Source organism: Parasteatoda tepidariorum, chromosome 9 (genome assembly GCF_982258835.1).
Source record: "Parasteatoda tepidariorum strain Cologne lab strain chromosome 9, Ptep-v5.0, whole genome shotgun sequence".
NCBI classification, from domain to species: domain Eukaryota; kingdom Metazoa; phylum Arthropoda; class Arachnida; order Araneae; family Theridiidae; genus Parasteatoda; species Parasteatoda tepidariorum.
Genome location: NC_141763.1, coordinates 57,659,361 through 57,683,500, shown reverse-complemented (window position 1 = coordinate 57,683,500; position 24,140 = coordinate 57,659,361). Strand labels below are relative to the sequence as shown.

At 28.6% G+C, this 24,140-nt stretch overlaps 1 protein-coding gene across 1 annotated transcript in view; it reads right to left on the bottom strand.

The window, feature by feature from the left end:
* Positions 1-24,140, bottom strand: part of LOC107437680 (uncharacterized) — a 626,528-nt gene that overhangs the window by 53,434 nt on the left and 548,954 nt on the right. Inside the window, exons 13-14 of the mRNA XM_087151873.1 lie at positions 11,684-11,789; positions 7,738-8,291 (exon numbers count right to left, since the gene is read on the bottom strand). Coding sequence (XP_087007999.1) covers positions 7,738-8,291; positions 11,684-11,789 — 660 coding nt within the window. The remainder of the gene's footprint in view (positions 1-7,737; positions 8,292-11,683; positions 11,790-24,140) is intronic.

Sequence of the window (24,140 nt, the reverse complement as noted above, 5' to 3'; positions counted from 1 at the left end):
TTGATCATCCAGAAAATTATAATAAACACGCTTTTAGTCACTGAAGATGAGCTCGAATTTTGTGATCAACAAAATTAAAAACTTTTTAACACCAACTGTGAAAGAAAAACTGAACCAACTGAAACTCCAAGATGATTAAAGCAAAAATTTAAAAAGAAAATCAAAATATTAAGTTAAAAAAGAAGTAATTTGACAATTAGTGCTAACCTCAAAAAGCAAAAACACCGAACAAAAAAGCAAATCGCTTAAATTTTAACACTTTATAAATTAAATTTTTCTTTAAATACTTAAACCAAACGTTTCTTTGGAAGTTGTAAAACAGTCTATCATGAATCCGAGCTCGCCCGAACGAAACCTTTTTTCAGTAAATGAAAACGAGCTCGGGCTAAGCCCGTCTAAGCTTTAGTCTCAGAGAGCAGGCTCAATCCATAATAAAAAAAAAAATGTATCCAAAACATAACAGATTAAATTCCAGCTTGAACATAATGCTAATTTAATTCAAGGATTTTCTTTTTAATCAAACATTGTGTAACAGAGTGTGTCTTCATTTCGTTATTTTCCCCCCTCCAAAATGCATCGAACTAGGCCAACATTTTATTTTTCGAAATACATTTAAAAATATTTTTCCTACTTTCTAAACAGACCTTTACAATTACATCAGACCTAGACAATTTTTAAAGTTTTTTTAATCGTTAATTTAAGTGAGATAATCTCAAATATAACGACTTTTTTAAATTTTACGACTTCTAACAAGTAAAAATAACTTATAACATTTACAGATTTATTGAACTTACATCCGTCTGTTTTATTTCTCTAAATAGAATTATTTAGTGTGTTCTTTTTATGTGACGCTATATTTTATACTATACCAGTTTGTTTTTTGGCATTGTCTAGAATATGGCTAAATGAAATTTTTTTATTGTTTCTTTACTAACCCTGTTTCGTTGTAGACCTTCTGAACATTCCCTAGATATTTTAAAGATTTCCTTGAATTCATACTCAACTCTTATACCATGTAAATATATTTAATTGTATTAAAATTAATATATTTCACTGTTTTTGTTTCACGTAAGATAACATTATGTTTCACAATTTTTATCTGTATTTCTATTATAATACAGACAATACGAAGATTTATTATTTATATTAGTCTATGAATATTTTTCTAAAAATAGTGATCTATTGTTTATGTTCAAATTATGTGTGTGTTTCTGAGAGAAAATATAATATTTTTATTACTTTTTTTATTTTCTAGATTTAAAACTTTGTAAGGAAAATTATAAGTTATTCTTCTTATTTTGGTATTTAGAACCACAGAATTGTATTAATAGTTTCAATTGACATTTTATGTTCAATATATTTTGAATACGTTTTCTATATTTTTAGAGCATCTATGATCAAGGAAGTTTTGACGTCTTTCACCCTCTATAATATTTTTTAAGTAGATAACAAATCGGGCTTATCTTAAAATCATGTTTAAAAAATATAAATTGACATAGAGAAAACTAAAATAAGGTTTGGTCAAGTTAAAAACAAATATTTCAAGTCATTGATTAAATTTCTTTAAAAACTATCGATTGTAAGAACAATTAAGTAAACTTTTGCGACTGTTCCAAACCTATATAATCAGCGATCATTTTAGAAAAACTTAGGGGTCCAGACACTTCAGAATTTTTTTTAAACGTTTAAAGTTGCACTTCAAAAATATTTTACATGAAAAACGACTTTAAACAATATTTTTAATTTAAAAAATGTACTTTTTTCAAGATCTTCGTTTGTAAAACGGAGTACCACATCTTTAATTCATAATTTGAAAACTACAACTTCTTGTTAACTGTAAAAACTGCGTAATACCTCTCCGAATATGACGTTGCACAACCCAAAAAGTTGAGCTAAAGAACACTTTATGCTGAGTTAACATAAAATTGAGCGCTCATATACGATAGAATGGCTGCAATTTAAATCTAAACACTTAAAACTGAATATTCTTAAGCCAAACTCGCGCACTTTCACACCATACAAGAATTATCTTCCCTTCCGAAAACACCATGTTGGCGAGCTTTGAATATCAAAAATTTAAGAAATGTCAAGTAGACTATTACCCATAGTTTGTTTGCAATCTAGAATGAACTGTCAAGAGTTTATTGTAGTTTGCTACTTTGATGTTCACTAGCAAAAAGAAAAATCACAGCTAAAATATGTGTGCATGTTTTTAGTAGTGTAATAAGGATAATTATATTTTAATATTTAAATGTCCAAAAAACAGCATTAAATGGTTTTACAATCTATAATTTTTATCTACTGTTGTTCTGTTAAGCCTAGTTCGAACATTCTCTTTGTGCTATGCGTTTGTTTGATTTACAAACTAATTTTATTTTAAGAATTGGTGTATATATACATTCTAAATTAATGATTCTTACTTTTTACTGCATTAAAAAATAACTTTAGTTGATTCGTATGAGCATCTTATATCACTGTAATTATAAATTTTTGTGTTGTTGAGCAGCAAAAATGGTGCCAGCTACTTTACACAGAGTGGTATAAAAGAACACAGATGTACTGAAGCACTAGATCCAAAAGTTATGAGTGGCGTTTCACTACAAGACTTAGATGTAAAGTAGTTTCCAGCATTTTTAGCGTTGAGATACATAAAAAGTTTTCACAGTGTCAGGCACGATTTTTCAGTTTTTCTCCACTAAAACAGTGCCTTATTTACCAATAAGCGCAAAAACAAGATCCAGACAAAGAACCGCTTTATGAGCCCAGATAATACAGCATTGGAGTAACATTTTAAATATTAAAAAATTGCATTATATATTAGGTTATATTATATACAAAAATTATATTAGTTTTTCATGTTTGCAAAACTAAAGCTTTTTTCTTTTTCACATTGATATTTTGCATCAAATTTAAAAATTAGCATAGATATATGTAGCTGAGTAAAAAGAGACTAAGTTACTCTATGGGGTACTACACTTAACCTAACAGTCCTGATAACTATTGCAATTTCACAGCAGTAACAAAAATATATTATTTGCTAAAACACAAGAGAAGTTAAATTTCTCATATATATACAAGAACAAAAAATCCACACTCATCGTAGATCGATGCTACTTTGACCCAGAAGAAAGAAATTTTTTTTTTTTAAATTTTCTTACGTAAGTCAAAATATTTAGGTGGAATTTTTGATTTTAAAACATAGAAAGAAGAAAAAGTGTTTTGGAATTTATATATTGTTGTAGTAGCTGCACAGGTGTTGTAAACATTGCATAACCTTAAAAGATTTTTTATCTTTGCAGAATTTAACTGTATATCTACAATAGAAAACTAAAATTTAAAGATTAAAAAAAAACAGTTTTACAGGGCCCGTATTAAGTATTTCAAATTATTAGCCAGTAAATTAGCCAAATATCAAAAGTATTAGCCAAATTTTAAAATCTTTAGCCAAAGGCAAATCTTAAAAATTTCTTTTGATTGATTTTTTAACATTGCAAACTTCTAATCAAAATACAAATTTACTATAAATTGAATTATTTTATAAAATGCAAATTCAAATCGAGAGTCATTTTGCAATTTGAAATAGTAAAGGAACAATGAATGGTAGAGAGGATGAGAAATGTAGATGTTTCATATCGTCTTTAAGGGAAAGAAATAGGAAAATGTTGGGGTTAATTTTTGATAACTTCTAAGACTAAAGCAGTAACATAAGGATTAACCTTAGGCAACATGTTATTGTATGTGTTATTATCGCGAGAAAATATATTTCCAGCAAAAATATGTAATTGGATGATAATATGCATCTTGCTACCATATAATCTGTTTTATTGACACAAACTGTGGGAAATATTTGTGACGTGATATAGCGTGATTCGGTAACGAACAACTTGGTAATCTGTAGTTTGTGGTAGTTAGTCTCATGCTCACATAATCTCTTTTGTTACTTACATTGTCTGCAATTAACATAATTTTAATTGGTTTTGCGACTTTCACTTATCTAACGGAAATTACTGTAATCGAATAAAAAATACAGGATTTGTTGAGAAAAATTCTCTTTTTTTTCAGGATTGAGGGAATATATATATATATATATATATATATATATATATATATATATATATATATATATATATATATATATATATATATATATATATATATATATATATATATATATATATATATATATATATATATATATATATATATATATATATATATATATATATATATATATATATATATATATATATGGGTCATTCTCACAAAAACAGTCATTTTTATGTCCCCAGTAAATTTTATGTTTGTTTTACAGCTTACGAAAAAAAAATTTCAGGGAAAGTGTCCTTCAGAATGTAAGCTAACAAAAGAACAAAAATAAAATTATCAATTTTTATTTTTTATTTATTTTAGGTAATTAAAATATACCAATATGTCATTCCCTCACTTGTCCCCACTGCTGAATTAAAAAAAGAAAAAAATTGTTTCTGAAACAAAAATTTTTTTTTTTACAAATTCGTGTTTTTTATTTCAGTATACTGAAATATAGAATTCAGAAAATCAATTTTAAATTTAATTTCTGATAAAAATATTAACACAGCACTATTTTGAACTTTGTCCCCAGTGTTTCGCGTCATTCCCTCACAACAACGTTCTAATCACCTGCAATCTTCTTAGAATAAAAATATTTTAATAAAAACTTCAGAAGTTAACAACTGGCATCATAGAACAAAATTGCAGTATGTTTCCATCTTCAACTTAAAGAAGCTTTGCTGTGGAATAAATTTGAATGAATCAAACCAGGTAAAATTTTTTACATTTGTCATTCCCTCATGTCATTTTTTAGAGTAAAATAAAACACAACTTCATCGAGAAAGTGGATAATTATATGCTGCTTTCTTGTATGAATATAATTGTATGTGATTGACTTCAGAAATTAATTAGGCCTAACTGTTATTTTTAAATTTTATTGAATTCGTCATTCCCTCACTAGTATATAAAGTGAGGGAATGATGCTGAAGTGAGGGAATGATTCAAGATGAGTATATTATCAAATTTTTTTTGTTCAATCGTGCCAGCCAATTTTATTTCCCAAACCTGTAAAAACTATTAAATATATAAGACTAAATTATAATAAATATTAGATATACTTAGTATGTTATCATTTTCAAACTTTAGGTAGATGTAACTTAGATAAAAACATGTATTAAAATAAAATATCATTCCCTCACTATTGGTGTCATTCCCTCACTTTTTAAATAGTGAAAATAATTAATTTACTTATTAATTAACTTGAAAAATAAATTAAAAAATTACTAAATTAATTTATTACATTAATTAAATTATTTATTAAATTAATTAATTAATTATTATAAATTAATTAATTATAAATTAATTATTTAAAAAATTAATTAATTTAAATATTAAATATAATTTATAGGATATATACTTTCTTTATAATGCCATTACATATTTCTATTAATATAAAAAGTTTCAGAGTTTTTTATTCACTTTATTTTTTTGGGATTTTATGAACTGAAAAATGACAGTTTTCGTGAGAATGACCCATATATATATATATATATATATATATATATATATATATATATATATATATATATATATATATATATATATATATATATATATATATATATATATATATATATATATATATATATATATCAGCTCCGACAAAAGTTACTTTGAATCAAAATTCTAAAACGCCCTAAATTTTTTTAAGGCCATTTTAGCTACTGGCCTGTGTAGGGGTTAGGGAACTGCCCTGACATCAGAAAGGCTCTATGTTCGAATCCCGGGCAAGGAATGGATGTTCTTTACTTCTCTGTACTGTCTGTCCTTACTGTGGGAGCAACGTTGGCCCACCTAATATGGTGCCCCTGAAAGAGAGGCCAACAAAACCGCCCTGTAAATGCCTGAATTGACGAAAAATGTTAACACAGGTGGACATTGGAATTTTTATTTTTTTAAAGCTTACAGTGAACTCATCATCATTTATTTAAAACACACGTTTTAAATGGTTAACCAGAAAACCCTTTTACAGGGTTCCCGCTGGTCTCGTAAATTTTTAAAAGTGGTAACGAAAATTAAACAAATGTTGATAATTTAATTTCTGTGTAACTACCACCAAAAATTGTTTTCCAAAGAAAGTATATATACAATAAAATTCCAGCTTCCAAAATACTTAATGACGAAATGGTATATTAAAATAAGAAATATCTTCTAGCATTAACTTAATTTTACTACCACTACTAAAATTTTTTAAGGAACTCGGGAATCTCGCTTTACTTATATTTCCTTTTTGTTGTTGTTTTAATTACATTAAAATTTCAAAAAGAAGAAGAAAAGAACAGCCTGTTTTCTATACTACGCTGAGGTTTATGGTACTTAAGAGCTTAAAATAATTGTATAATAATATCAATTTTCATTTTCAGAAAATACAGTGGAACCTCGACCCATCGTTTCTCATGGGTTCATTCATTGCGAACGACAGATGCGGAAAACGGTAAATGCAGGTCGGCCTAAAATATTAAGTAATGACTTGAAAATGTATGAGAAGTAATGGATTTGAATATTAATAAATTTGCAATAATAGAAAAAAAATTATGACCATTATGCAAAAATATGCAAAGAATGAACACATTTGTTTAAAATATTTGAAAATTTTGGTTTGAATTATTTCTACTCAGTGCAAAAATAAAAATTTCTAAATTTGTAACACACTCGCATAAATACAGAATATTCCTTCTGTAAATGTTGGCACTGGTTGTGGTTCCGTTTCACCTTCTTCACTTTGCACTCGGTATCACTTTCGCAACAGTTTCTTTAACCGACAACACCACAAGTTTCAACATTTTCACAAAACTGTAAAACAAATCCTTGTATTTTCCTTATTAGCTTCAGAAATTACTATTTTCTTTTCAAAACGAAAAAAAAAATCGATATTTTATGTCGGTAGAATTTTTATAGATGCGGGAAATTTTTAGTTTTAAAAAAAAAACCTTATATAACATATATGTTTAACATTATAAGAATGGATGGTGTTTTCTACACTACGGAACGCTGCAAGCTCTATATCGCCTATGCTTCTGGGTTACTGCATCACGTGTATTTTAAAGCCATATGTGATATGGCTCACAACGTGAACATTGTGATTTGAGATTCTTGCTAACGTGGTATTTGATTGCTTATTACTTGTGTTTACAATGCTAAAGGTGCTAACACTAACGCAAGATGGTGCACAGCTTGCAACAAGAACAAACAGCAATAAACAAATTGAAAGAGGAAAAATTAGGACTGCCAAAAAAGCGAGTTATTCAAAATCAAGCAACCATTTTACATTTTTTAACAATATATCTACAAATAACTAAAACAAATTTTCACTTCAAACTCACCAGAATTAATAACATTAATATCTTATGAAATACGGCAGATTTGAGCACAGAAATTATCTAATTTACTTCTTTTATTGAAAACAAAATTATCCGTTTGAAAATATAGCCTCGCAGAATAAGCAGTTGCAAACTTTCTAACCGGAACTAGAGCAGGTATTGAGCTCGAGATTGTTATTGTTTAAATTTATATTGAAAACACCATCCATAGCATTTCTGACTGGGCCATTTAAACAAGACGATACAGACGGGAAAACGGAAGTTGCGGGAATATTGGATCGAGGTTCTATTGTATTAAATAGTTAGATTTTTTCTCAAAGGTCCTTACCTATTTACAGCTGTGTATAGTCCATCAGTTCCATCGCCAAAATCCCACAAAAAATCTAAATTAGTCCCACTTTCCACGGTACACACTACTATCACATCCTCAAGAAGGGCGACAACTGATGGCGAAAGTAATTCCAAACTGATGTCAAATATAGGTTCTTCCACACTGGCAACAGTCCAGCGCTCAACGCTACTGACAGAGTTCGATACATTGAAATACACGTTGTGTAATCCAGGAGAAGAAAAAACATGGTGCACAGTAAAAACTGACTCGTTATGCTGCAACGTTTCATAAGAAAAAGCGCTTTCGTTATAACGTGAATCATATTTGCTGTCGCCGAAGTCCACAAAAACGACATCTGGAGGATCAGGCTGGTTCAGGAAAACACTAAGCCAACTCTCGCGGTCTACTAATAGATTCGAAAAGGTGTAGTTCAGAGCGATTAGAGTCACGGCAGCCTTAACCAACATGGATGTCTTCGCATGTCCAAAGGAATTACTAACTGTAAGTTTCAACTCATGAGTACCAGGAGTAATTTCTTCTTGGATGGTTAACTGAAATATAAATAAGAGAACTTTACTAATGTATTGCTTCAACTAAATTTCTTAGAATGGCACATCTAATTTAATTATTAATATCGTTTTACAAGTTTCTGTGATTCAAAAAGCAAGTTCAACTTGGACGCAAACATGGATCAATTTAACACCTTATTAGGTTGCAGCAAATTGGCACTGTATGTCAAGTATGTATGTATGTACAATGCGCAAAATGTATACAGATCACCCTGAATAACTTTTGACCTAATGATCAGATTTACACGTTCCAGGACTCAATCTTAATGTTTTGAGGGTGTGACCTCAATAAGCAAATTAATTAGAGCAAACGATTTATTAAGTTACGAAATTTGACTCTTCAAATTATAGAGGGTAGATGCAATATGGGAAATATGGTCCTAATAGTTTGGCCAGGAGAACGGTCCAAATTTAGACCTCTTCTAATTATTAATTTTACTTTAATTATTATTAATTTTAATTTTACTTTCTGCTTATTTCACCCTATCTCGAGAATTTTTTAAGTGAATTGAAAAATCTTTGCACACAATTACAAAATTCGTTTATCCAAAGACAATTCCATATAAAATGTACTTATGGTAAATTTTTATTATTTTATTTAATAACAGTCAAAAAATTTTTAAACTGTAAGGTATAAAATTTTTTTAGATCATTTTAAGGAATGTAATTTTACATGGCATAATAAGTACAAAATTTGAGGGAAATCGGCTGAATAGTTTCTGGGAAACGAATTGTAAAGAAATCGTGTTTTTAAAATTAAATTTCTCAGGAAATATCGGACTGATTTTGCTCACATTTTGTATTTTGTTATGTAATACTACATTCTTTAAAGTAGTGAAATACATTATGTACCCTACAATTCAAAATTTTTTGATTATTATAAAAAAGAAATTATAAAAATATGTAATACTTACTAAAGGTTATTCGTTGAAGGGAATAATAACTGGATAAACAAATTTTATAATTGTTTGAATAAATTTTTTGATTAACTAAAAAAGTTCTTGAGATATGGAGAATTAGGCAAAAAGTAAAATTAACATAATGAGGTCCAAACTTTGGACCCCACTCCTGACCAAACTATTGGGCCATATTTCCCAGATTGCGGCTATACCCCCATATTTGGTGGTCAGAAAATCAAATCCGTCGAGAAAAATTGTGTTTATTCAGAGAAAGAACGTTCTTGTAACTGATTTCTTAATTTAAAATTGATCGAGTTTTAGAACGTGAAGATCCGATTATTAGATCAAAAAATATTGATGTTGCCCCGTTCTTTATTTTGCGCACTGTGCAAGTCTATGTTAAAAAAAAAAAAAAATAAAGTAAAAACATTGGTGGCGATAATTTGAACCAAAACATGGCGTTAATTTGAACCATGTCACCGTATTTTTCAAACATGAATACACGAGACTATGAACTTGAATCAAAACGTGATTCGATTTAACGCTGCATTTAGGTTGCATCTTATTTGTACCGTATGTAAAAAGCTAAATTGAACATTATTTCTATTCAAGCTCAACCATAGTACAGCGTACTAAATATGACAGACACTACGCACAACTTACACTTTAAAAAAAGATTTCTCAAAATTTACCAATAATGTGTCATAATAGCTTATCGACAATTTTGACCAATTTGGAAACCCATATACTCATTACAGGGTTCTGTTTAGAAGAGATTTGGGTCCGTTAACGGAATCTTCACAAATTTCATAAAAACGGATCCGTCACAAAATATTTTAACTTAAAAACGGACCCTTCACAAAATAATTTTTCTTTTAATCGAACCCTTCACATATTTGTTTATCTTCATTATTGTTTTGTTAATCGAATAAAACCTTCCCAGGAAGGGGGTGGGGAAGAAAGACAGATGTAAACGAACTAAATTTTGTCTTCGGTAGAGGCATCTTCCTTTACTCGTCCGAAATGAATATTCTGCATTCAGCAGTATAGGCTAAATACCAAATATTTATATGTTGCATCGTTAATTTAGTAGCTGCAATTGCTGTTTATTTTTTAAAATATGATTTTTTAAATTATAATTTTACAGTGTTGAGCATAATCTTGCATGTCTTAACAATTTAAAAAAGCCTTGAAAAAGTTTTTTTTTTGCAATAACGGATCCTATTTTGCACAAATTCATAAAAGCGGACCCTGGTTGAAAGAATGTGACTTAATGTTTATTTTATATTCACAAATTATGAGTAATTTTTTCACAATTTTACAAAAACGGACCTTTCACAAAATTTCTGGACAGACCCCTGACTCATTAACAAACATAGTAAAATACTATAAAATGCTGTTTTCAACGGAATAGGGGAAATAAGGCTAAGTAGCATCTGTAACCAATGTTACTACTCCACTAAAAAAATCAAAACAACTTTCTTCCATGTTGATTCAGTAAAAAAAGAAAATGTTGAAAGCTTGATAGATGGTTTATTTTGTTTAGTCAGAAGTAGAAGCACGAGTTAAAATTTATGACCCAAAAAGAGAGATTTTGAGCGAACAAATTTGTAAGCATTAATATATAGAAGTCTAACAGACAGATATATTTTAATATGTGAAATAAGAAACTCATTTTTTATGGTATTTTTTTAGATGCATTAAATTTTCAACTAGTATGCTTTTTTAATGAATATACTGATGAAAAATTAATGCCTTTTGATGATAAGCAATCATTTGTAGAAGATTTATACATTAAATCTGTCACTCAAGTTTCCAGAACTTTCTAAATAATATTAATCAAGAGAACTACTAAGACGTATTTTAAAGATAGAACAGCTTGTTAAGCGCTTTAAGGTTGAAAAAAAAAACATAAGAGAAAATAAAATTAGTCAGTAATTTTTTCAGAAAAAAAAAATGCTTTTTCAATATTATTATTTCAGTTATTTTCTTAAAAATTTTAAACGAATTAAATAAAATGTATTTAAATTGTTATAATGAATAGTAATAAAATATTAATTTATTATAATAGCATAAGCACAAATACCGACTTTTAGCAAAATGTTAACCACGATGAGCCAGGCTATACATTTTTAAACTTAAACTTTAAAACTTATTACAAATCTTTAAGTTTTTTTAAAAGTTTGTTATTTGCTGACAGTATCTAAAATAGAATATATTAAAAGATTAAAACAAGATGTATATTTTCCAGCAATGTTTAAAATATTGAAAATTTTCAAACAAAATTGAAATTTATAAAGTTAATTTTTTCTTGTGAACAAATAAAAATGAGATTAACAGCTTCAACCGCTCCCTCATTTGAAGCACATTAAAATGTTCAGGTAATTAAATCGAATCATTTAAAATCGTCATTACTTTAGCACACAAGACAACATTACTTTAGTATTCATGAAAATATCATAATAATTAACTTACTTTTGAGAATTTTGAAATTCTTCGAACATTTTGAAATGACCAAATAAAAACAATGCCAGGAGATGAGGGCTTAACATCTGCTTCCCATTGTTGACGAAGAGGAATTCTGAAAAAATAAAATAAAATTAATTAAAATTTTCATTTCTTATAAGAAAATGATTACTAATATTAATTAAATTACTACAAAATTAATTTGAACAATTCATAAACATGATAAGTTGATTAAGTGAGTAATCTTTTAGCATAAAATATGGTTTAAATGGAAAGAGAATATCAAATCTAGTAGTTTATTATGTCAATTAATAATTAATTTTTATGAAAGAATTAGTGCTTTTAAAATTTCCCTAGGGGAGAGAGGGGTCAATTGTAACGGGGTACGATTGTAACAGAGCAAAAATTTCGAGTGTCGGTTTCTAGATTTGGTTCCTAGGTGGCGCACAAGGTGTATTTAATAAATCTACATGTACACCCCTGCTGGCAACCATTTTTATTCAACCATCACTAAAGATATTTTCACGCTACGTAAGTACTTTTTTTGGTATTAGAATATTATATTGTAACGAAGTAATTTTGTTTAAACAAATAAAATTTATTAACCGAATATGTAAGTGGACACCTTAACTAACATTTTAAAAAAAAGATTAGTTTTGTTAATTAACTAGCATTGTTTTCAACAAATGAATCTGAAATGGCGCCTTGGGGACAATTGTAACAATAAGTAAGGGGACGATTGTAACAATAAGTAAAGGGACGATTGTAACAGTTGAAAATAAATAATCTTATGCTTACAAACCATTACTTAACTCCTTAAGAACCACCAATAGTTTCCTATATCAATTATATTATGTTGCATGTGCATTATTTTATTTGTCACCTTTCACAGCATAAATTATAATTTTTAACCCCTTAAAGTTAAAAGTTTAACCCTTTAAGTCTCTGCTCATTATTATTTTTACTCCTAAAATATCACTACTATTTTGATCAATAAAAAAAATATACCAAAACTATGATAATATGTATAATTAACTATGTTTTAGTTGAATTTATGAACTGTTACAATTGACTTCGTAAGTGGGGACAATTGTAACAAGTGCTAATAACTAATATAATAACATTTAAAATAAGGTATTTATTTTTTTTCTAGTAGAGGATAGTCTACTTTACTCGTTTGTCAATTAATACTAATAATATATTGGATTTTTTGTTAGTTAAAAATAGTTAAGTAAAAAATGTTACATTTGATCCCACTCTCCCCTACTTAAAATATTTGTTTAAATGTGAAAAAGAAACTTTTAATACTAATTCACTTCAAAAACAGGGGAATATAATTTGGATTGTTAATTAAAAAATTTTATTGCATCAAGGTATTTGTTATTAGGTACACTATAAGAATTATTTTTTATATAAACTGTTGACTTTAGAAAAAGAATAAACTATTATTATAATTAAGAATAAAATAAAAACCTATCACATGAATATAATCTTTTATTGAATCAAATAGATATATTTCATTATATGGTTCAACATACACAACAGAATTGATTCAACATACACAACAGAACTTAAACCATCGCTTATCAAAGAAACCCTCTTTGAAAGCTGGCATTCGGGGTTGGGTATTGGTTAGTTGTCCAAAATGTCAGATTTAATTGTCTTGATTCATTCAAACAAATGATCTTAGTCGGTAATACCAACATAATATTTCTGACACACAAGTAATAATGATTAATCTAACGTCATGAGTATGATTCAGTGAACAAAATTGAGGTCCAAAATTTTCGCTCTTTAGAAAAATTAGTTTCAACCTTTTTTACTATCAATGTTTTACATAAAAGCTGCTTTACAAGTAACAGCAACGTTAATATTGCATTAAAATATTTTTCTTTAAAACTAAATAAAAAAAAAACGGTTTGTGCATTGAAATTCCACTAAGTTCAAAGGGTTTCAAAACTCAAATATAGAAATGTTTAGAAACAGCTTGAAACATTCCAAAAAACATTTAATAGATCAATGATTGACACTAATGAATGAAAACAGTTCTACAAGCAATTACGTGAAGTAGTGCATTTGAATAGTTTTAAAAAGAAATACAAATGTAAGGGTGTAAAGATATTAATGGATGATTACGTACTAAATTCAAGATTCAAATGCTTTGAAAATTCAATTAAAGAAAGGTTAGACACATTTTGAATTTCTAGAAACATTCAAAATAGTATGGTCAAACAAACCTATCCATTCAAAGCTACATAAAATTTAAATTAAAATATTAAGCTTCTTATTTGTCGGACATGCATTTTTAATGCTCCCTCCCCAAAGTTGTCTAGACGCATTAAGCACAGTAATTAATGAGTGTCATATTGAAAGAATGCTTCGTAAATGCTCCAATTTCATAAGCTTTTATTGTACCCCAAAGATATCAGCGAAAATAAGCCATATATGTATTTATAACGCAACATTCATTAACTTATCTTCACTTCAAACTTCATGGTATTCTCGAAACACTGTGTATTCATATAAAAAGAATATAAAAAGTCACATTTGGTGCGGAAGTTAGTGCTTATGTCTATAAAAATGACTCGAAGATAAGAACCATTTATAAAATGGTATAAACTCTTTTAATACATTTGAGAAGATAGAATAACAGTAACCGTTCATAAATAACTTACTATCTGTGATTCAGAATTCATGTATTGTCGGTTATGCAGAATAATTTTTTTAACTCACTCGAGACAAATGCGAACGATATTTGCATGCACTGAAACCTGTTTTGTTTTTACTTAATTCTATTCTCTTTTAAGACCCCAAAACCGATATAATGCCATCAAATAAAGGAGTTTCTGTAAGTGGGAGGGGGCGTTAAAGATCTCAGTTAACTCGCTTAATGACCGTGTTTATGATGTCATAAAAATGGGGAATGAAGCTATACAGAAAGGATTTTGCGAACTCAAAGTATATGTATAAAAAAGGCCAAAACATACTTTTCACTCAACCGCAGTTGCAGTTAGTGAAAAATATAACAACCAAAAGGCTGTTGAAAATAGGTTCCAGTTTATTTAAGTATAGTGAATCGATCAAGGATAATCAGATTTAGCACCAGCGAGATAAGACGAACCGAGTTTTATTACTCTACAGGGATTGCAGATATCATGTAGATTAAAATATAAATATTTAATAGGTTTCTTGATCGCATGAAAAAAGAAGTTTTAGAATTTATTCATAGACTGAATTATAACAATACATTTCTATATTTGAATTTAGTACTAGTTATACATTTGTGTTTATGCATAATCCTCAGTTTTGTATTTTATTTTTTATTTTATAACCATCGTTGAACAGCCGACTCAATTTTGAATTTACAATTACTAATGTTCAACTCCATATAGCCTTGTATTTTTGAATCCAACCCAGAAGACAAGGGAACTCCTGGATCAAGCATAGGGAGGAATTTGCCTTCGTGGAGGTATTTTGATGGAGCTAACTCGCATTTGCGTTACATGGATAGGAAAACCACGAGAACTTCCCATAGTTAGCTGACGGGAATGGGAATCTAACCCATGATCCGTCTACCACTGAGGATATTTTACGTCAGTACGGTGGTTGGTGCGAACCGGGTACGGAATTCGTATTGACCAGCCATCTCTGAGATTCGAACCCGGTTCATCTCCTTCGAAGGCGAATGCTCTATCTCCTGAGCCACAACGGTCCTCAGTTCTGTATTAATGCAAGCGCTAGTTATATATTTGGTTTGTTATATATTTAGTTATATATTTAAATTGGGTTATAAATTTAGTTAGGTTACATCACTTTTAGAGTCATTTAAAGCAATCAATCTACTACTTTAATCTACTACTTTAATCTACTACTTTTAATCTACTATTTTTCGTTTTTGCAGAATAAATAATTTATCAAAGATACGAACCTTACAAAAATGTCAAATTCAAAACTTTGGCGATGAAAAAAAGAAGATTGTTTTGTATCAAAACCAATGATATGATATTTTGACTGTTGAAGCATAGAAATCAGTAAAAAAATATTATTTTAAAGCAATATAGAGCGCTACTAGTACGGAGTAATTTTGTGTCAAAATATTTGTTGTTTTTGGGGCATATTGGGGAAATTTGAGCAGCAATCACATCATCGTAATTTGTTACTTGAAAAAAAAATTTAACAGAACTAATTTTGTTAATTATTATTTTTTTTTATCATTAAGCTACTGTTAAAAACATCATTCCTTCTTTAAATTAAAAAAAAAATAACAAAAGGGAAAAAAAACTTTAACAGTTTAAAAAATAATTAATTAGTTAATATTCCAGCATTTAATTTAAATTTATTATCAAATTCGAGACTTTCTTAATCAAGTAATTTTATGGCAGATATTCAAACTCAGTGAATTTGCCGCTTAACATTTTTGTATAAAAGTAATTTAGTTGTTGATCCTCCAATTTACAATTAAAATTTAAATCTAGAGTCTCTGTATTGCTGCTGATTGAAATCAATCGTTAAAACCAGATGAAAGAAACAATAATAAATGTGAAATTACAAAATTGCACCCTGCAAGATTTGTAACTGCATTTGTTAAAAATAACAAATAAACATATGTCTCCGAATTCTTTTCCATCAAAATTTGATATTAGAGTTGCGTTTTTGATGAAATGACTAATTTCCAAAAAGCTTAAAACATTGAATTCTGCGGATAAAGTTATGTGCCTGAATCATGCGTAAAATATAAGTAGAACTACACCAAGTCGAATCGAATTTTGATAATCTAACTATCGAATTTTGCGATTATGCTAGGATAATTAATAAAAACAAAATATGTTGAAGCGAAAATTTAAAACTTGATGCTAGAACGAAAATCTAAACCTTTTGGTTCTTCTAATTATTTAGAACTAAAATAGTTGGAGCGAAAATCTAAATCTCTCGATTCGTCAAATTATTTAATACAAAAAGATGTTGGAATATAAATCTAAATCTTCCGATTCTTCTAATTATTTAAAACAAAAAGATGTTGGAATACAAATCTAAATCTTCCGATTCTTCTAATTATTTAAAACAAAAAAATGTTGGAATACAAATCTAAATCTTCCGATTCTTCTAATTATTTAAAACAAAAAGATGTTGGAATACAAATCTAAATCTTCCGATTCTTCAAATTATTTAAAACAAAAAAATGTTGAAATACAAATCTAAATCTTTCGATTCTTCTAATTATTTAAAACAAAAAGATGTGGGAATACAAATTTAAAACTTCCGATTCTTCAAAATTATTTAATACAAAAAGATGTTGGAATAAAAATCTTAACCTTCCGATATTTTAAACTTATCATTTTAAAAATCCGCTTTCGTATCCTTAAAAAGCGTTATGTTCTGAATCCACATAAAAATCAGGACATCTACGAACCCAGCCAAGATAAGGTTACAGAAAAATTGAACAACACTACGGTTCAGCATGCTTTAAAACTTTTAACAGTGAATAGTAAATGCGATTGAAAAGCCTCCGAAAAACTGAAGTAGAAAAAGTGGATGTTCAAGAATAACAAATGTTTAAAAATAATTTTTAAAAAATTTCTGGCTGAACACTTTTTCAAATAAAGACATATTAATAAGGGTAAAGCCCATTCAGGAGGAACTTTTGAAGAGAAGATGTAGATGGACATATCCTTCATCTAAAACGGGATGGCCCAGCTAACATCGCACTTACTAGGGCACCAGATGGTAAACGTTGAAGAGGAAGGCAAAGACTTACTTGGCTAAGATACATGTACCAAAATCTGTGCAAAGCAAAACTAAATGAATGGGAGGAGGCAAGAGGAGTACCTCAGTACAGGGGTGCTCAGAAAAAAAAAGAAAAAGATTTGAGGCCTTATTAGCCAGCTTGCGTGAAGAGGATAGGTAGTAAAAGCGATTTATGTGAATGATTATGAAGTAATTATTTTTCTAGCATTTGTACTTATTTTGCATTGATTTTTTTTAAATTTTGAATTACTATTTTTAAATTTTTTTTTATTACGTTTTCAACATTTATAAAAAGTAAATTTTTCTTTTACGAAGCCAACATAGAGGAAACAGAATCAACATCTGACAACAGAGTATATCGAAGATCTAGTTCGAGTTTGTTATGCAGCATTCACAGTTTTTTAAAATTATAATTTTTAATTCCAAGCGAATTTTTTATTCACTCTCTCCTACTTAATAAATAATAACAATAATAATGAAAAAACGGTTTCTCATTCCGTTATTTTTTGTTTCCACCCTAGATTAAAATCCAAACTTTTTTTCGTTTCGCATGTCACACCTTGAGTACACATAATACAGATATCTTGTGTGCAGAGGGGATTACCTGTTGTCTGCGGTGTTTGAGTGAAAGCTCCTATCTTAACTGTCACATAGATAAGTGTACTTTCGCCCATAAATTGCACTTTCTGTCTAACAATATCTACCAGTTTCTTTTTTTTTTGTTTGGGAAAATAAATAACCCGAACAGGAAGCTTGGCAATTTATTTTCACCGCGGAGATCTATGATCTGTGTACGAGGGATAATGGACGGCTTAGTTATTATATCACTATCTCTGAGTAGAATATTTTTTTCTTATACATATTTTCTGAATTGATTTTGTAAGGAGAAGAATTAATTTATATATCTCTTTGTATTTAGTTTGAACATTCATCGTGGCATTTTTATGCTTCTTACGCTAAAGTTTAAATTGAAATAACTGGGGGAAATCTTTCTTATTTTCAAAATATGAAAAGATTAAAAGTACCAGCTAGTGTATGTGTTGGTACACGTAATACTGTGAAAAACTGAAATGAGTGAATGTTGACATTCACGTAGTCACTTAGATGAATGTTCGAAAATATTTATAGATTTTATTACCAGCAACAATCGACATTCAGCATGATAGTGAAGATTAAACAAAACATTTTTGTTAAATATCATTATTTCTTATTGACAACGGCAAATGTTGACACTCAGCATGTGTTGATGGTGAATATTAAACAAAATATTTTTGTTAAATATCAATGATTCTTACTTAAACTGACAAATGTTGATTTCAGTATGTGTTGAAGGTGAATATTGAATAACAATATTTTTGTTAAGCGTCAGTATTTCGTTCTGGCAAATATCGACATTTCAAATGTGCTGATGGTAAGTATGGAATTAAATATTATTTCTCACTTACACTGGGAAATGTTGATATTGATCATGCCCTGATGGAAAGATTGTAAGAGGGAAAAAAATGCAAACTAATTTTTTAAAATTTAGTATTTTCTGCTGAATGTCGATATTTTCCAGCGTTGGAGCAATATGAAGATTTTAATTTAGCTGAATAATGACTGAAATTAGAACGTTCGAAAAAGCAATTATATGATGTCAGTCTTCTTCACCAAAAATTTTTTTTTTTTAAATTTATCGTTTCTTGGACACGTGTGTGATTCCATTGTCATTTTTGATATAAAAATATATATAAAAGATAAAAGTTCCTCAACAATTATTATCAACATTTCAATATCAATAACATCTGCAAGCATTTCTTAGCGATATTGATCTAATATTCATTGCGTTGATGAATTTATAAATCATTTAAGAATTGGCCTGACTTTTGGAGAACTCTTAATCTTTGCACTAGCACTGTATGCATAGACACGACAACAACAACATTGGCACCTTCTAGCTGGCCCTGGCATCTGGAGATTTTTGATTGATTCACCGTCATATTGCAGTTAGGCCCACATTTAATTCCCCACCATTTTCATATCATGGTTAAACCTTTGCATTAAATTACAAAATTTCTAATTATAAATTACTTTGCTATTTTTTGTACATTTTCTAAACAAAAATCATTTCAATTTTGTTTTCTTGGTTGCAATTTTCAAAATTACACGACAAAATAATATTACGCACCCGTAATTATTAAGGTGAACTGGAACACTGTTAGAAATTTGGCATCGTGTTGAACCATAATATTTTTTTAATTTGCTGCAACCATAACATGGTGCTATTGTGTAACATATAGTGCAAAATCATTTTTCTTAAATTTAATCACATTTTACTATGGTTCAAAATTGTAAAGAAAACATGGTTCATTTTAATACCTTATTAAGATAGCCACAAACTTGCGCGATATTATAATTCAAGGTACTAATATAATAGCTCAACCAACGACAAATTCTTTTTATTTTGATTGAAGTTTAGTCGGTGAATTCTTACCTGAGAATTCTGTGACTACTGAATTCTAATGACACAACACCATAACTTTAAAAAGCAATTCAAAATAAATTAATCTTGAAGCTAATCAGATTAAAGAAAACAAATGACATCGTAATTCGGTGACTAACATATATATTTTTTTCAAAACACGATTATTAATTTTTATTGATAGAATAAAGAAAATAATAGCCCTTTTCAATTTCTCTATGAATTTAAAGTTACGTAGCTTTTACTCGATTAACAAAAGCTTCTTAGAATTTGACTGAATGAAACGATTCTTATACTTGGGGTCGATAAGGAAGCTCTAAATAGAACTTCGATGTTGATCACATAAAGAACTTAGGGACTGAATACGCAACGTCACCGTGGCCATTATATGTGAAAGACATAGCTCTACTTAAGGATTAATTTGAAAACAATCAATAGTAGTCGTTTCTAATTGAACTTTGAACTCGTTATATTTATGGCGGTTTAGAGCACGGATGGCACAGTGTGGCACGGCAGAAATTTTCGAAGGCTCTATCGTTAAATTAAGTAGCATTTTTTTAAAAAAAGAATATGCTGCTTCTATTTTTATAAGAGTTTGAGTTTGCAATAATTAGTCATGACGGTTAGGTCAAGTTTTGTCTTCTTTGCTAATTCCGAAAATGGCGCAAAATGTCTATAAGAAGAAGAGCCACTGTTTTGTACGTTTTTGATTTAATTTGTTTAATATTTAAAAAAGTGTTACTCCAAAACTGTATTATCTAGGCATCTAGGTTCATAAAAATTTGTAAAAATTGCGAAGAATTGTGATTGTTTTAATCATGATGCCGGTTAGGTCAAGTTTTGTCTTCTTTGCTAATTCCGAAAATGGCGCAAAATGTCTATAAGAAGAAGAGCCACTGTTTTGTACGTTTTTGATTAATTTTTTTTTAATATTTAAAAAGTGTTACTCCAAAACTGTATTATCTAGTTATCTAGGTTTATAAAAAATTTTAAAAATTGAGAAGAATTATGATTGTTTTCATCATGTTGATAATTTTCATCCAGGTAAAGAAATCTCGTCCTTTTGGTGGTTTTTAAAAAAATTCTACTAATTTTCAATGCATTTAAGTTATTTGTCCGTTCTAAATCCCAGATAATTCTTCACGGAAGATGTTATGAATAGCTAATTTTTGATTTTCCCCAAGTGTAAGTACCTTCATGAACTTAAATCAGAATCCGTGAAACCCTACAAATCAATTTAGAACTTTGTATCAAAAAGTAATTTTTCATATTAACACGATATGTTTATTAGACATGTTTTTGAACAAATATTTTTTATTATGAACATAATAAAAATAAAATATCTTTCGAGATTAACTAATATGCATGTAAAGCACCGTATTTTTTGCGAGGATTTTTAAGAACAAATCTTAATACAGATGACTTGGTAAAGAAACAACAAATTTATAGCAAGCTGTTCAATAATTATTTAGAATTGAATGTTTCAAGTTATTAATTTTTTTTAATGCAAAACCTATTTTACTAAATTGTAAATGATTATTAAGGAAAAAAAACTAAAGCTTGTTTTTTTTGATTTATCTATTATAATATTTTATAAACCACAAATTCTCATACTTACATGAACAAAAAAATACGATTTCATATTATAACCGTTGGTGAACAGTCGACCCAATTTTGGGTTTACGACTACTAATGCTCAATTCCGTAGCTTTGTAATTTTGAACCAATCCAGAAGACAAGGAAACCCCTGGATCAGTATCCCCAGAGGTATGATTTGTTATAGGAACATGGAGGACTTTGAGACTCGACAGATTTAACGTGCATCAGTCACCATTTATTACATAGAGAGTCTTCGGCCAGTGGGGATAGAACCCACGACCTCTTGGAGATGGGTCCACTGCCCTACCAACCAGGTTATCCCGGCTAGTATATACGACTTTAGTAAAAATTCCATGATCAGCTAATCCATAACATTCTTTCACTTCTTTATATTTTTTAGTATACTAGACTAATTGGAAGTGGCACACATAATTTTTTCTTCTTTAAGTCGCCCTTTTCATCAAAGCGTTGGCTGTAAATTATGTAGTTTATACATTGAGAAAAAAAGGTATGGTTAAAATTATAATATAGTAACATTTACAGCGTTTCTGGCTCTATGGGCTCTCCAGAAAGTTCGGTAATTTTTAACGAATCACTTTGTTAATGATTTTGGTAAAATTAACAATAAAATTCGTTCTAGAATAAGTGTTAAGCTATGGCTATTTTATCACGATACTTTAGAGCATTGCATTGCATAAAAACCATTTATTTGGTTAAATTTACTTTTCATTTTTGTATTTTTATTGAATGTGTGTTAATAAGAACAATAATTTGAAAAACAAAGATTTCCGGTGAATCGTTGCAACGCGAACTGAAAAAAATTAATAAATTAATGGTTTAAATACCATATATTTTGCTTTCATTAACCAGATTTTTAAAAATTTTTTTTACTAGAAATGTCATTACCATACAGTACGGTAATTTTACTAGAATTTTTTTTCGTGAAGGAAACATTTTTAACTGTCAACTACGAACTTGAAAAAAAGGAAGACTAATCTCTCTCTCTCTCTCTCTCTATATATATATATATATATAGTTCAAAATGTAGAGAAAAAATGGAAAAATTAAAGAACAATGAAAAAAGGAAAAATAATAATAAAAATAATAAATCCGAAAAAAAATTCCAAAAAAGGAAAAAAAAAACATAAATAAAAATACGGAAAATAAAATACATAATCTTTTCATCAGCTCACAGGATCATATCCTCAAAAAATAGTGTTTTCTAGTATCGTATCAATATAGCCAAAGCAAAATATATCAATACAATAATGTGAGGAGCACTCGAAAAATTTTTACAAAAAAATTACAACAAATAAAATAGAACACACTAAGTAAAAATATCAGGTGAAAACAGAAAATAAAATATAAAGAAAAAACAGAATAAAACATGAAACGAAATCTATAAAGCGAGTAGCGAATTCAAATGAACTTACATGAACGGGAAATTTTTCAAGAATGATTTAAGTATTTTTGTAACAAGATTGCCAGATTACAAAATATGAAAACAGAAGCGCAAATTGAGGAAAAAACGTAAATAGTGGGGTTTTATTTTATAGTGCGCTCTTACTGCAGTACTGAAGTGCGTTTGATTTGTTAGTTACCAAAGATGGGCCCGAAAATGGATGAGCGCATGGTAATATTATACTGGATAATTTAAAGAAGTTGACAATTAATAATTTCAGAAAATTAATAATTTTAGAAAATTAATAATTTTAGAAAATTAATAATTTTAGAAAATTAACTTTTATTTAAGAAAAAATAAAATAAAATAGAAAAGAGAAAGAAACACGAATTGCTTGTTTTGCACATAATTTTAGCCATGGAGTTGCCCGAAATAGATTTGCACATGGTAAAAATTATATAAATTAACAAAGAAGTCTTTTAGTCTTTTTACAATAATTTAAATTTTTCTGCGACATTTCATCACAGATATCAATGCATAAGTAGTTAAATATTTAGCTATCAAATAAATCAAACCTATAATCATATTTAATTCATCATATCATTAACTTACAAAAATAACTTACCTAATGGCATAAACAAATTATTTCAATACCCTTAAAAGAGATGTATCATTGTATTATTCATAACCATGATCAATTGCGTCAATAATGAGCTTTTATTACTAATGACAAATGAGAAAGCTTTCACAGACCCAACCCCCTATAATGGTTAGAGAGATAAATAATATTAATGAACTAATACGAAAATCTGATCCTGGTATCAGAGATTGTCTAAAGCAACCCGAGTAACTCTCATCAGGGCTCTGTGTGATCGATAGCACGGATACTTTCCATAAGGTTATTGCAGGGGCGCTAATTAATTTTATGTAATTAAAATTGCGTGATGTTACAGTTATCGTTGATTTGCATGGATAACTCTCGATATTCTTGTACATGATTTACTGTATGATATATTTTTTTTAAAACTAAGCATAGATAGTAGATGTTCTATTAATTAATTGCAAATGTTACGGCTTATTGCAAAGGAAAGATTTTTTTTAATTACTTAGCATTGTGTATCCATTTTGTTTGTTTTGAAACAAAATAGCTTTTATATCAATATTGGGGCACTGAAGACTTTGCTAAATAGATTAACTTTTATTTCTAATGTTTGGTTTTACATAACTGTTGGCAAATCGGAAAACAATCTGCAGCAGTT